The sequence below is a fragment of the Marmota flaviventris genome, chromosome 4 (assembly GCF_047511675.1).
Source record: "Marmota flaviventris isolate mMarFla1 chromosome 4, mMarFla1.hap1, whole genome shotgun sequence".
In the NCBI taxonomy this organism is placed as follows: Eukaryota; Metazoa; Chordata; class Mammalia; order Rodentia; family Sciuridae; genus Marmota; species Marmota flaviventris.
In genome coordinates, this window is record NC_092501.1 from 27,312,678 (window position 1) to 27,324,801 (window position 12,124).

Below are 12,124 nucleotides of genomic sequence, written 5' to 3' on the forward strand. Positions count from 1 at the left end.
GTAGCACCTCTCCGGAGACAAAGACTTTAGCCCATGGACCGTTGGGGCATACTTAAGATCCAAAGTATAGCAGCCCCCTTGGGAGAGTTCCTAGGCTCTGATCTAAAGGTAACATTCATTTTTCTACATGCTGAGGTAACCTCCTCCAAGATTTCTCCTTAATAAAAACTATTTGGCTCCTGTCTATCTTGTGAAAGGTCTGGCCCTGAAGCAGTTCCACAATCTATTCTTTCTAGCTAAAGGGACCTCTTGCCTTTATACCTCTTCGGGGACTTCTGAGGATTAGGTCTTCACTATCCTCTTTGGCTGAAAGCACTACAGGGATGAGTGTACATGTGATTCATACTGATTTTTCAACCTACTCTGGAGAAAAGCAGGCCATTTAGCAGTGATCTAGCGGAAGAAGGATTGTGCACCACGTAGGGTTCAGGCTCTGGAGTTTGACTTTGTTCTGGCTGTACAGCTATCTGAAGGCTACTTAATTTTTCAAAGTCTTGTTTTCCTTATTTGTAAAATGAAATTAGACCACCCATGTTATAGGGCTGAAATTTATCTAAGATATATAAGGCACCTTGCCCATTGTAGGTATTCCACAAATGCTAATTCATCTTTCTTTTCCTTTTTAGGGGAATTTTGTCAGTGTCATGGAGCCAAGCTGATGCTGAGCTGCTGCTCAGTAGTTCCAAGGACAACCAGATCTTGTGCTGGAACCTTGGGAACAGTGAGGTAGGTTGGTTCTCCTATGGGTGTGCTGGGATGGAGACAAGATGGTTAGAGGAATCCCAACTATGAGCTTATGTGCTTTGGGTTTCCTGGACTATACGGTCCCTAATGGTTGTGTTCCCTCCTGTTAGGTGGTGTATAAGCTACCCACACAGAGCAGTTGGTGCTTAGATGTTCAATGGTGCCCTCGGAACCCTCCAGTGTTCTCTGCTGCCTCCTTTGATGGCTGGATCAGTTTGTACTCTGTCATGGGTAGGAGCTGGGAAATCCAACACATGGTACAGGCTGACAAGGTTTGAAGGGCTTGGTGGAGAGTGATGAAGGGAAGGGGCTATCTTTATATCTTTTTGGGGAGAAAGAAGGACACATGGCCTGGAAAGAAGTGGGGGCTATTAGAGATGGGCAGACCAGAGTCCTGGATTTGGGAGGGCAGCACCTTGCTTCAGTGCCCATCTTCCGGGGATGGTATGTTTCTGCTACAATATAAAGGAGACTTTCACCTTGATTCTTGTTTTTGGATGTTCCCTTGAATATTTTAGGTATATTAAACCCCAGTGCTGGGACCATTATCTCAGGCGTATGGACTGTTTTATACTTCCCTCTCTCCTATAGATCCATTTTTTCACACTCCATTATAGACTTTGAACATAGTAGGGTTTCTAATAGCCTACTGTGTGGGAGTCTCACCCTCACTTCCAGTTCCATCCCCATCCTCATCCCTTGGAACATGAGAGTCTGGCTTTTTTAGGTTAAATTGGGTGTCTCAGAGTTCCTCCCAAAATGGAGTTTGTAGATGGAGTTCCTGGCTAAACTACCACTTCAAGCAGATGATGCAGATGTCTTTCCCCCTAGATCTCCTCTTCCTTCAGCAAAGGCCAGCCTCTTCCACCATTGCAGGTACCAGAGCATGTGGCCCAAGCATCATTGATACCTCCCTTGAAAAAGCCCCCAAAATGGATTAGAAGGCCAGCAGGTGTTTCATTTGCTGTAAGTGTCATGGGTATATGGTGTGGTTGTATATGTGGAGCCTTGCATGTGCCCAGCAAGGAGTGAAGTTCAGTAGGAGGTTTATTCCCACTGCCCCTAGTTTCTCTCTCTACTCGTCAACTATTCCGAACCCTGCTTTCTGTGTCTAAAAACAATTGATTGTTTTAGACCTCTTGGTTGTAGAGAATGGCCTAAAATTCCACCTGAGATTTCCCTAACACTTACATATTTGAACTGATGAAAAGGAGTACAAAGAAGGAAAGAACATAGGTTCCAGTTACATATGACTCCTTTCTGTTCCATTAATAACTCCTCAGCTCCCTTGCCTCTGCTGGTACCTTACCCTACTGAGCCCATTGAATCCTCCTGTGGCTTTTCCAGGCCACCCACTTACGTACCATCTCCTCCATGATGCCTGACTTTTTTTTTTTTTTGGTATCAGGGATTGAATTCGGGGTCACTTAGCCACTGAGCCACTTTCCCAGCCCCCAACTTTATTTTTTATATTTTATTTTGAAACAGGGTCTTTTTAAGTTGTTCATTGCCTCACTTAGTTACTGAGGCTGGCTTTGAACCTGTGACAAGATGCCTGACTTTAACCCTAGTGAAACTTGACCTCCCTTCTGTATTCCCGACTTATGTTCTAACTGTACTAAAGTTATTCGTATACTTTTCTGGAGGCCTTCTAAGTAATTGAGTCCATAAGGGTAGGGACCATGTCTTGTTCATTTTTATATTCCAAAAGTAGTGCTCCTCAAATTTTCATGTATATAAAAATCACGCGAGGATCTTATTAAAATTCAAATTGTGGCTTGTTTGGTCTTGGGTAGAGCCCAAAATTCTGATTTTCTAACAGATTCTTAGGTGATGTCCTTGCTGCTGGTCTAAGGATCAACTCTTTGAGTAGCAAGGCCCTGAAGCATCCAGCACAATGCTTTAAATAAAATATCAGATTTGAGTTGAAAACATATATATAAAAATAAAGGTTCAGGGGCAGGGGTTGTTGCTCAATGTAGAGTGCTTACCTAGTCCGTGTGAGGCACTGTGTTTGATCCTCAGCACCACATAAAAATAATTAAAGGTATTGTGTCCATCTACAACTAATACTTTTTTAAAAATAGAGGTTCATGTTTTTAGAGCCAACAACTTAATTAGGAAGGTAAGATGAAGACACTCAAGCAGCAGTGAGCTTAAAGAAAAAAAAAAAAAAAGGAGGTAGGTAGTGAGATGAAGAATTCTGGGGTCAGGAAGCCTGAATTCTTACCACAGCTCCGTCATTTATTAGCTGGGTATCCTTGAATAAGTCACTTAACCTTTCAGGACTATAGTGTTTTGTTTTGTTTTGCTACTGGGATTGAACCCAGTGGTTCTGTACCACTGAGCTATATCCTTAGCCCTTTTAATTTTATTTTGAGAGAAGGTCTCACTAAGTTTCCCAAGCTGATCTCAAACTTGAGATCCTCCTGCCTCAGCCTCCCAAGTAGCTGAGATTATAAGTGTGTACCACTGCACCCAGAAGATGTCAGTGTTTGTTATCTATAAAACAGGGATAGTACCTGCCAAGCTTAAGTTAGTGACTTGTCATGAACCTCAGATGAAAACCATGTAAGCACCTTATGAAATTGTCAAGTACTATGAAAATCGAAATGGTCTGATCTAATGGTTTTGTTGAATTCTAAGCTGTGGTGCAGAATTTGTGCTAAGGAATCCAGAGAGAAAATAATTCTGACTGGAAAATTCACTGAGGGGTGTGAGTCTTTGGAAAGGAAATAATGAATAGGGAGTAAAGCTGTAGTTGTCAACCTTGGCTACACATTGAAATAACCTGAAGCTTTAAAAAATACTGATGCTTGTCCCTTCCTTCACACACCAAGTTTCTGATATTATTGTCTGGGTTAGAGTCCGGCGACACTGGATAGCTCTCCAAGGTGGTTTTAATATGCAATCAAGGTTGAGAACTCCTGAAGCAAGGGAGTTGCCTACACTCCTATTTTGTGCCAGGTGTTTTATGTCAAGTATCAAATTTGGCAAGATGGATGCTGCAGGTAGAGGTGGTACTGTGTGTCAAGGCACAGAAGTAGGGATGAACTGGGCATTTTGGTGATGTGGAGTGATCATATAAATGAACAGAGAGAGAAAGCAATGCTGGGAAAGGCAAGTTCGGCCCTGACTTTTTGAGATTTTGATCACATTAGAAAGAGCAATGTAAGTGTTTTCTTGAGGCCTGTGAAGCCATTACCATCTCCAAAGTAGCAAAGGTGATACATGAAGGGAAGGGATGGGAATCAGATTAGAAAAGAGAGTGGAATGAATTGGACATAACTTTTCTTTGTTCATATATGAATACATGACCAGTGAAGCTCCACATCATGTACAACCACAAGAATAGGATCCTAATTAGAATAATTTTATACTTCATGTACATATGTCAAAATATACTCTACTGTCATATATATCTAAGAAGAACAAATACTTAAAAAAGAAAGAGGAATGAAGAAAAAATATAAAATCAATATGTTAAAGAGAAAAACAAACAAAACAGGTGGTACAGCAATAGGGGAGGATCTGAGATTTGGGTTGGAGGAGGAAAAAACCAAAACTAAGGGCTAGCAAACTCCTCCGGTAATCTAAGTGTGTCAGTACTGGGAGTAGGACCTGGTGGGGGAGCTTGGCTGCAGTGGGTATGAAGACTGTGAAATGCCAAGGTATTTAGGCCAGGTGCCTGGGAGAGTGGTGGTGCCAGGATCGGGGAGGATGAGCACCAAATAGTGACGTTTTAAACAGGTGGAACCAAAAATTCAAGAAGTGGTTTTGGTATGAGATACATTTAATACTCAATTCCTGATCCTATTCCACTCCCAGGGGCTCTCTTTTTATTATTTTCCTGCCCTAGGGTAAATCAATAGCCTTCCCTGTGATCCTGACATGGTGTTAGTTTTTGGCATGAAGGTATAACCTTTGACTTTCTTACTCTTTCTCACCAGTTTGGGGGGAAGCTGGTCACTTTTGGCCTTTCCAGTACCCCTTCCCAGAAGTTGCCACAGCCTTGTCCCCACCTTGTCTTCATCAGTCAAGTCATTACAGAATCTGAATTCCTGATGAGGTCACTTGAGCTTCAGGAGGCCTTGGGATCAGGAAATCTCATGAAATATTGTCAGAACAAGAGCCAGCAGGCTTTGCTGCCATGTGAAAAGATGCTCTGGCAGTTCCTGAAGGTAGGAAACTTGAAGGCTGGCCGCTCATCAGTGCTTCCCTAAAGCCTGGAACTCCAGTTTCTATCAACTCCAGGAGATGCACTTCCACACTGTGGCCCAGATTGCAGAGGCCTAATCCCCTGGGGTTTTCCCGTGTCTTTTAGACACAGAATCTTCACCCTGTATGAGAGGCTTAGAGGCCACTTGTGAAGATGGGGAGTGTAAGAGATGTCTTCCTTGATTGCTGCTATTGCTGATGCTCAGGATAATTTATCAGAGCCAAGGAAAGTTTTCACAGTATCATGCCAAATGCAGAGGAGTTGATGGGAAGGATGGAGAAAAAGAAGGAAGGGAAGAAGTTTAGCTGGAAGGATGCATCATCATAAGTAGGCTTTGAGTTTGTTTCAGATAACCCAAGGGAAGTCCTTTTGGTGGGCCTCAGGGTGCAGGTGCCACTCTGGAGGCATGGATTCAGTTCTAGTTCTCATTTAAAGTCAAGGTGCTTATGGCACCAGGAAGAGTACTACATCTGTCAAAAGAAATGAGCAATTGAGAGGTCTGAAGGAAGAAAGGGAAGTAGCTGGCTGACTTAGAATCTTTGGGATTCTAAGAGGATGAAAAAAAAATAGAACAGGGCTGTCCAGGGGGTCTGTGAGAAATTTGGGGTCTATGCATCAGACATACTAGAGCTTTATGAAAGTATACATCAGGACCTGGGAGAGAGGAAAGAATTTGAGAAAGATGTAGGAAGAAAGAGTAAGAAATGATGTAGGATACAAGCTCTAGGAATGGCAGAATGGGAAAGAGAACAGAAGTAATCAGGAAGTCAGTCTTTGTACTGCTGAGCAAGAAGAAGAAAAAGAGAAAGGTGGCTTTTCTGAGGGCACTATGATAGAACTATATTTGAGGGCACACTGGCTCAGCTGTTTAGCTTGGTGCAGGAGGAGGGCCATTCACATTCATTTGGTGGAGACTTTTCTGTTATTCTCTGTTCCTTAGGTGACTTTAGAGCAAGACTCAAGAATGAAATTCCTAAAGCTTTTAGGATACAATAAAGATGAGCTTCTAGAGAAGGTAAGCTACTCTTCACATCTGAAACATGGACTTAATGCAGAGAACAGAGAATTCTGCCAGAGAAAGCCATCTCAGAATACTACTTTATGGGCTTAAGTAATACATAAATGAGAATTTTACTTCTTGTATTTAGGCTTTTTCCCTGGAAGGTAGTTGAAGGATCTTAGTTCAGTTGATGGGGCATGGAGGTGGGAAGAGAACTTCAGCCTTGTTTGAACTAGAAAGTGTAGTATTAAATTAGATCTCTCTCTGCAGGTGACCACATGGTTGAAGAGGGACTTGGGGCCAGCAGAGAGTCCTCAGCCCAAGAAAGATAACTTTAACAGTAACAGACAACAAGTCTTCTGCAGCCAGGTATGATAAAATCCCAGCCAACTTTACCTGGTCTAGTATAGGGCACTTTGCTGTGCTCTCAATAAGGTGCTTAATTTCTGTAAAAATCTTCAAACTCCCAACTCTTTTGGAACCAGAATAAGACACAGAGTCCATAAGCTTTGGGGTTGGAAATGGAGCTGTGTCTGAATCAGCTCTTCTCAAATCTTACTGGTTAATTTTTTAGTTTTTAGTATTATCTTACCCAAATAGTAGCCATACATAATGATACAGGCCTGTAATTCTAGCTACTCAGGAAACTGAGGCAGGAAGATTGCAAGTTCAAGTCCAACCTGGGTAACTTAGTGAGACCCTGTCTCAAAATAGAACATTAAAAGGACTGAGGATATAGCTCAGTGGTAAAGAACCTCTGGGTTTATTTCCTATGTAGTCACCTCTATCCTTCCTTACACAGGCCTCCAAACATACTACAGAGGATGCCTCTGCATCCTCAGCCTTCTTTGATGAGCTGGTTCCTCAGAATATGACCCCATGGGAGATCCCCATCACAGAAGGTACCCTTGCCTTAAAGAAGAGAAAATCTCTGCTTGGGAGCAGGTGGGCTCAGAGTTCTTGGACTTGAGATAGTCCTTTTTTGTCTCCTGGTTCTTTCCCACCATCTTAAATATTGGCAAGGATCTTACTAGTTAGAGCTCTCTCGGGTTATATTTTTATGGATGATTTCCTGTAGAAAATCTTCTACTAAGATATTTTTTACTATTCTTATATCTTTTTTTGAAAAGGCCTTGGAACTTTCCATGCTGAGCAAGCACACATGATAACCCATGATCTTGCCACATAAGTCCCCTGCCTTGTCTTGAATCTTGTCTTTAGAGACCTGTCACCCCTGGACACCTCACTACATATTATTGTTAAGGAATGAAACTTGAGGGTTTTCTTGGGAGCAAGGAAAGCTGAATGGGATAGAGACAAGAGAGGGTGTGCTGTAGACCCTGCAGTGGACAGGAAGTGAGGACAGGCTAATGTGGAGGGGATGCCTCTATCTGCAGACACTGATGGACTCCTGAGCCAGGCCCTGCTGCTTGGGGAACTGAGTTCTGCTGTGGAGCTGTGTCTGAAGGAAGAGCGTTTTGCTGATGCTATCATCTTGGCTCAGGCTGGGGGCACAGATCTGTTGAAACGGACACAGGAGCGCTATTTGGCCAAGAGGCAAACCAAAATTTCCTCGGTAATTGTTTATCATGCAGAGAAGAAGAAAGAGATTACTGGACCTTGTCAGGTGGAGGCTTACACCTTGGGACTGGTGTTTAGAGTACTCTAATTACCTTTACCCTACTCAATTGTCTAACAAGAGGCCTGCTCATGAGTGTCTCTCTTAGTACATCTTTGTGTGTGAGACTGCTGCCCATGTGGATGGATGGCTGAGGGCCTCCTTCCTTCTCATCCTATTATAGCTTCTATCCTGTGTTGTACAGAAGAACTGGAAGGATCTGGTGTGTTCCTGTAGCCTGAAGAACTGGAGAGAGGCACTGGCCTTACTGTTAACATACTCAGGGCCAGAGAAATTCCCTGAGCTCTGTGGTAGGTGTGGTCCTAGCTTTGGGATAAGCACTATGGCTTCAGCATGGAGTTAATGGACATAAGTAAGGAGGAGGCAAAGAAGCAGTCTGAACTCTGGGAGGCCAGGGTGTACTGTTAGAGCCAGGGTCTGGCTCAGCCAAAAAGCATGGATAGCAGTTCATGTCCCTATTTCCAGTAGGGATCATTTATTTTTCTGTTTTACTTTTGTGTGTCACATCTTAATGTGAGAGCTTTGCCTTTCACCAGAGGGCAAGGTTAGCCTTAGTGTAATCTTAAAACCAGATAGCTACTTGTTTCCATAGCTCATGATCCTCTACTTATTTCCAAACAGAGAAGAGAGGAGCAGCATAGGGAAGCTGTGTCACTAATGAAATTTGTATCTCTCTGCAGACATGCTGGGGACTCGCATGGAGCAGGAGGGTGGCAGGGCATTAACCTCTGAAGCTACACTCTGTTATGTGTGCTCAGGGAATGTGGAACAGCTAGTAGAGTGCTGGGCAAAAGGCCACCAGGCCTCATCCCCCATGGCTCTGCAGGTACCTTTTCTCTTTAGGATTCTGGCCGCTCCATATCAGGCCCTCTGGAGAGGCTAGTGGTGGGGATGTGCAGAGATAACAGAGGTGGGTCTTCTGGGTACAGACTAGAACCAAGGTGTTGGGGAGGAGCAAAAGTCCCTCAGTGTCTGGGATCTTCTCCTAAGGTGAAATGTCACTTCTTTCCCTCAGAGAAAAATAAGCAGCAGCTGCGTGGGCATTAGCCGTCATAAACATTTCCCATTTCAGGTTTGGTCATACAAGTGTTTTCAATATTTGAGTAGTTGTAAGCCTGGATTTTCCATTAGCTTCTGTGAAAATTTCTGTGAATCTAAATTGTATCAGATGCTCATTGAATGACCAGAGAAGATAGGGGTCACAGATTCACAGAAAGACAAAAGTCACACATGAAACAATTACAATAACAGAGTCTGGGGCTGGGGATGTGGCTCAAGCAGTAGCGCGCTCGTCTGGCATGCGTGCAGCCCGGGTTCAATCCTCAGCACCACATACAAAAACAAAGATGTTGTGTCCGCTGAAAACTAAAAAATAAATATTAAAAATTCTCTCTCTCTCTCTCTTTAAAAAAAATAACAGAGTCTGTGGTTGATGATGTACTAGCAGAAAGGGTAAAGAAAGCAAAAAGAGGAGGCAGAGATTAGTAAGAATCCAAGACCCAGATAAGTCCAGTTGAACCCAATCCCAAACAGCTTGGAAAATTAGGCCAAGTGGTCCTTTACTGTCATGTCTCCAATATATTAGCTTCTGCCTTTAACTGGGTATGGATCAGATATTAGTAACTTCTAGTGCCAAAACAGAGGCTTATACTAAGCACTGTGGGACTTTAGGGAAGGGGCTGACTTTGTCTGGGGAAGTCATAGTGAGACATTCCTGGGTGAACTGCCTGGATTTAGAGAACAATGTGCTTTGAACAGGTCTGACCACCCTCATCCTTGTCCCTATAGGACCTGATAGAGAAGGTAATGGTCCTTAACAGGAGCTTGGAACTTCAGCAGGCTCCTAATGGGATAAGCCCAGGCCCTACCACAACCTACAGGATCACCCAGTATGCCAACCTCCTGGCAGCTCAGGGCAGCCTTGCCACTGCCATGAGCTTTTTACCCAATGACTGTGCTCAGGTGAGTGGGGCCATGTGAGAGAACAAACCATTTCATTCTGTCATCTAACACTGGCTGAGCATTTCCACATTTCAGGCACTATGCTAATGCTGAATCTCCTAGGATAAATAAGAACTCATCCCTTAAGCAATTCACAATATGTTGGGGGAGATCAGATATTAGCAACTTCTAGTGCTATAACAGAGGCTTATGCTAAGCACTGTGGGACTTAGGAAAGGGCTGGTTTTATCTGGAGAAGTCAAGGAAGTCTTCCCAGTGGTTAAAACAGTTGAGCTGGACCTTTAAAAGTGAAGTAGCTTACCAGCAGATGTAGGGTTTTCTAGGAAGAAAGACTAGCCAAGAGGGAGTATGCAAGTGTTTGTCAGGGACTAGGGAACTTTGAGTTACTTATAGTGTCTAGAGTATAGAGGATCATTGGAAGCTTGAGTGATAAAAGGGCCAGTCTTCTAAGAGAAGATGTTTGCTTGTTTTCATTTTGTTAACATGGTTCTTCCTTATTACAACTCTTGTAGCCACCAGTTCAGCAGCTAAGAGATCGGCTTTTTCATGCCCAAGGTTCTGCTGTCCTGGGTCAACAGTCCCCCCCTTTTCCCTTTCCCTGGGTTGTTGTGGGAGCTACCACCCGCTTCAAAGAGACATCATCTTACAGATTGGGATCCCAGCCTTCTCACCAGGTAAGACTTTATTTGTTAATTCATTTGTTCACTCATTCAAAAATACTTAGATTCCAGACATAGTTCTAGGCACTTGGAATATGTTAGTGAAAATTCCTGATTTCCTAGAATTCTGTTATCTTTCTAATAATTATTTATTGAACAACTACTAGCCTTTTAGAACACAAAGGTACACAAACTATGATCCCTACCCTCAAGTAACTCATAGTCTAGTGAAAAAATAGATATGTAAAAAATAACTACAGTAAAATTCATAAATGTCATTATTGGGCTATGGGATCACACAGAAGAAAGCAGTTTATTCTGTGTGTGTGCTGGCAGAGTTACAGTTCAGGGAATGCTTTAGAATAAGTATGATGCTTGATCTGAGTCATGAAGGTTAAAAGTTATTTTGAAGAGAAAATGGATAGGTGAAGGCTGATTTAGGCACAGGGAATATAAGCAGAGGCTTTTTGAGGAATGACTGATTATTTTAATGGAATTTCAAAATAGGTGTATGTGGTCATGGAGTGTGAGGTTAATGAAGGTGGAGCAATGAGTAGGAGATCATTAAGGATCCGACATTCTGTGCTGAAGAATTTAGACTTGTCCCTTAGAGCAGGGAGAAGTTACTGAACACTTTTGTCTAGGGAAATAGCACGATTAGCTATGTGTTTAGGAAGGACAAGGCTCAGGGCAGTTAGGAAACCATAGCAAGAGATGATGAGGGGCTGTGGCTGTGGCCCGGTGGTAGAGCGCTTGCCTAGCATGTGTGAGGCTCTGGGTTTGATCCTTAGCACCACATAAAAATAAAAAATAAATAAATAAATAAATAAATAAAGGTATTTTGTCCATCTACAACTAAAAATATTTAAAATAAAAGATGATGAGGATATGAAAAACCGATAACTGGATAGGGAGGTTATATTTAAGATATTTAGTAGTTAGAATTCACAGAAATTGGTGATAGTTTAGAGGCTTGCGTGTGGTAGGAAGATTGAGAGAAAGGAAGGAGTTGGAAATCCTTCCCAGGTTCTATCCAAAGTGTCCAGGCAGATTGGGTACAGTTAACATGTGAGACCAGGAGCTTATTAGAGGTATTGGGGAATAAAACCCAAAGAGATTTGAGGTTAGAAGTATCTTCCATTTCCATCTTAATTTCACTTCATTTTCTCTCCTCTTTTCCTCCCTTCCTTCCTCTCTTCCTCTCTTTTTTCTACTATAATTACAGATTCACAGGAGGTTACAAGGAATATTTGGGAATATTTCCCCAAATACTCTGTACTAACATTGCACATAACCACAGTGTAATATCAAAATGAAAAAGTGAACATTGATACAATCCATACATTCATATTTTATCAATTTTTCATGTATTAATTTGTGTGTTTGTGTGTGTGTAACTGCAGTTTTGTCATATGCATAGCCTTATGTAACCAACACCTCAATCAAGATATTCATTTGTACCATTATAAAATTAAAAGATTTCAATACTCTCTAATTACCTTTTCAGAGCCACACCTAACCTCATTTTTCTGTTGGCATCGCTAATATGTTCTTCAGCTTTTTAATTATGTTATTTCATTATTGTCACATAAATAGAAACATGAATACATACCCTTTGGGACTGTCTTTTCTCAGCATTATGTAATTCAGGTTCATCCATGTTGCATCATTCATTTTTTAAAAAAAAATCTTTATTTTGTTTATTTATATTCATGTGGTGTTGAGGATTGAGTCCAGTGCCTCACACATGCTAGACAAGTGCTATACCATTGAGCTGCCACAGGTTTTTAAAATTTATTTTAAATTTTTTTAGTTATTTACCCTTTGAAGGACATTTGGGTAGTTCTCAGTTTGGGGCTATTATGAATAAATCTGTTGAATGAAAATAAGTCTTAATTTCA

General features: G+C 42.0%; 1 protein-coding gene across 16 annotated transcripts in view; it reads left to right on the top strand.

Annotated features, from left to right (window-relative positions):
• The window catches only part of Sec31b (SEC31 homolog B, COPII coat complex component), a 39,434-nt gene that overhangs the window by 15,523 nt on the left and 11,787 nt on the right, over positions 1–12,124 (top strand). For 15 of the 16 annotated variants that reach the window (XR_011707298.1, XR_011707297.1, XR_011707299.1 and 12 more), the window contains 12 exons: positions 627–726; positions 855–1,016; positions 1,576–1,710; positions 4,695–4,925; positions 5,904–5,978; positions 6,234–6,332; positions 6,766–6,865; positions 7,361–7,539; positions 7,766–7,892; positions 8,283–8,428; positions 9,391–9,564; positions 10,077–10,238. Coding sequence is in view for 12 of the 16 variants with exons in the window: in XM_071610989.1 (XP_071467090.1) it covers positions 627–726; positions 855–1,016; positions 1,576–1,710; positions 4,695–4,925; positions 5,904–5,978; positions 6,234–6,332; positions 6,766–6,865; positions 7,361–7,539; positions 7,766–7,892; positions 8,283–8,428; positions 9,391–9,564; positions 10,077–10,238 (1,690 nt within the window). In the remaining 4 variants the exon portion in view is untranslated. The remainder of the gene's footprint in view (positions 1–626; positions 727–854; positions 1,017–1,575; positions 1,711–4,694; positions 4,926–5,903; positions 5,979–6,233; positions 6,333–6,765; positions 6,866–7,360; positions 7,540–7,765; positions 7,893–8,282; positions 8,429–9,390; positions 9,565–10,076; positions 10,239–12,124) is intronic. The other variant, XM_071610992.1, reaches the window with a different exon arrangement.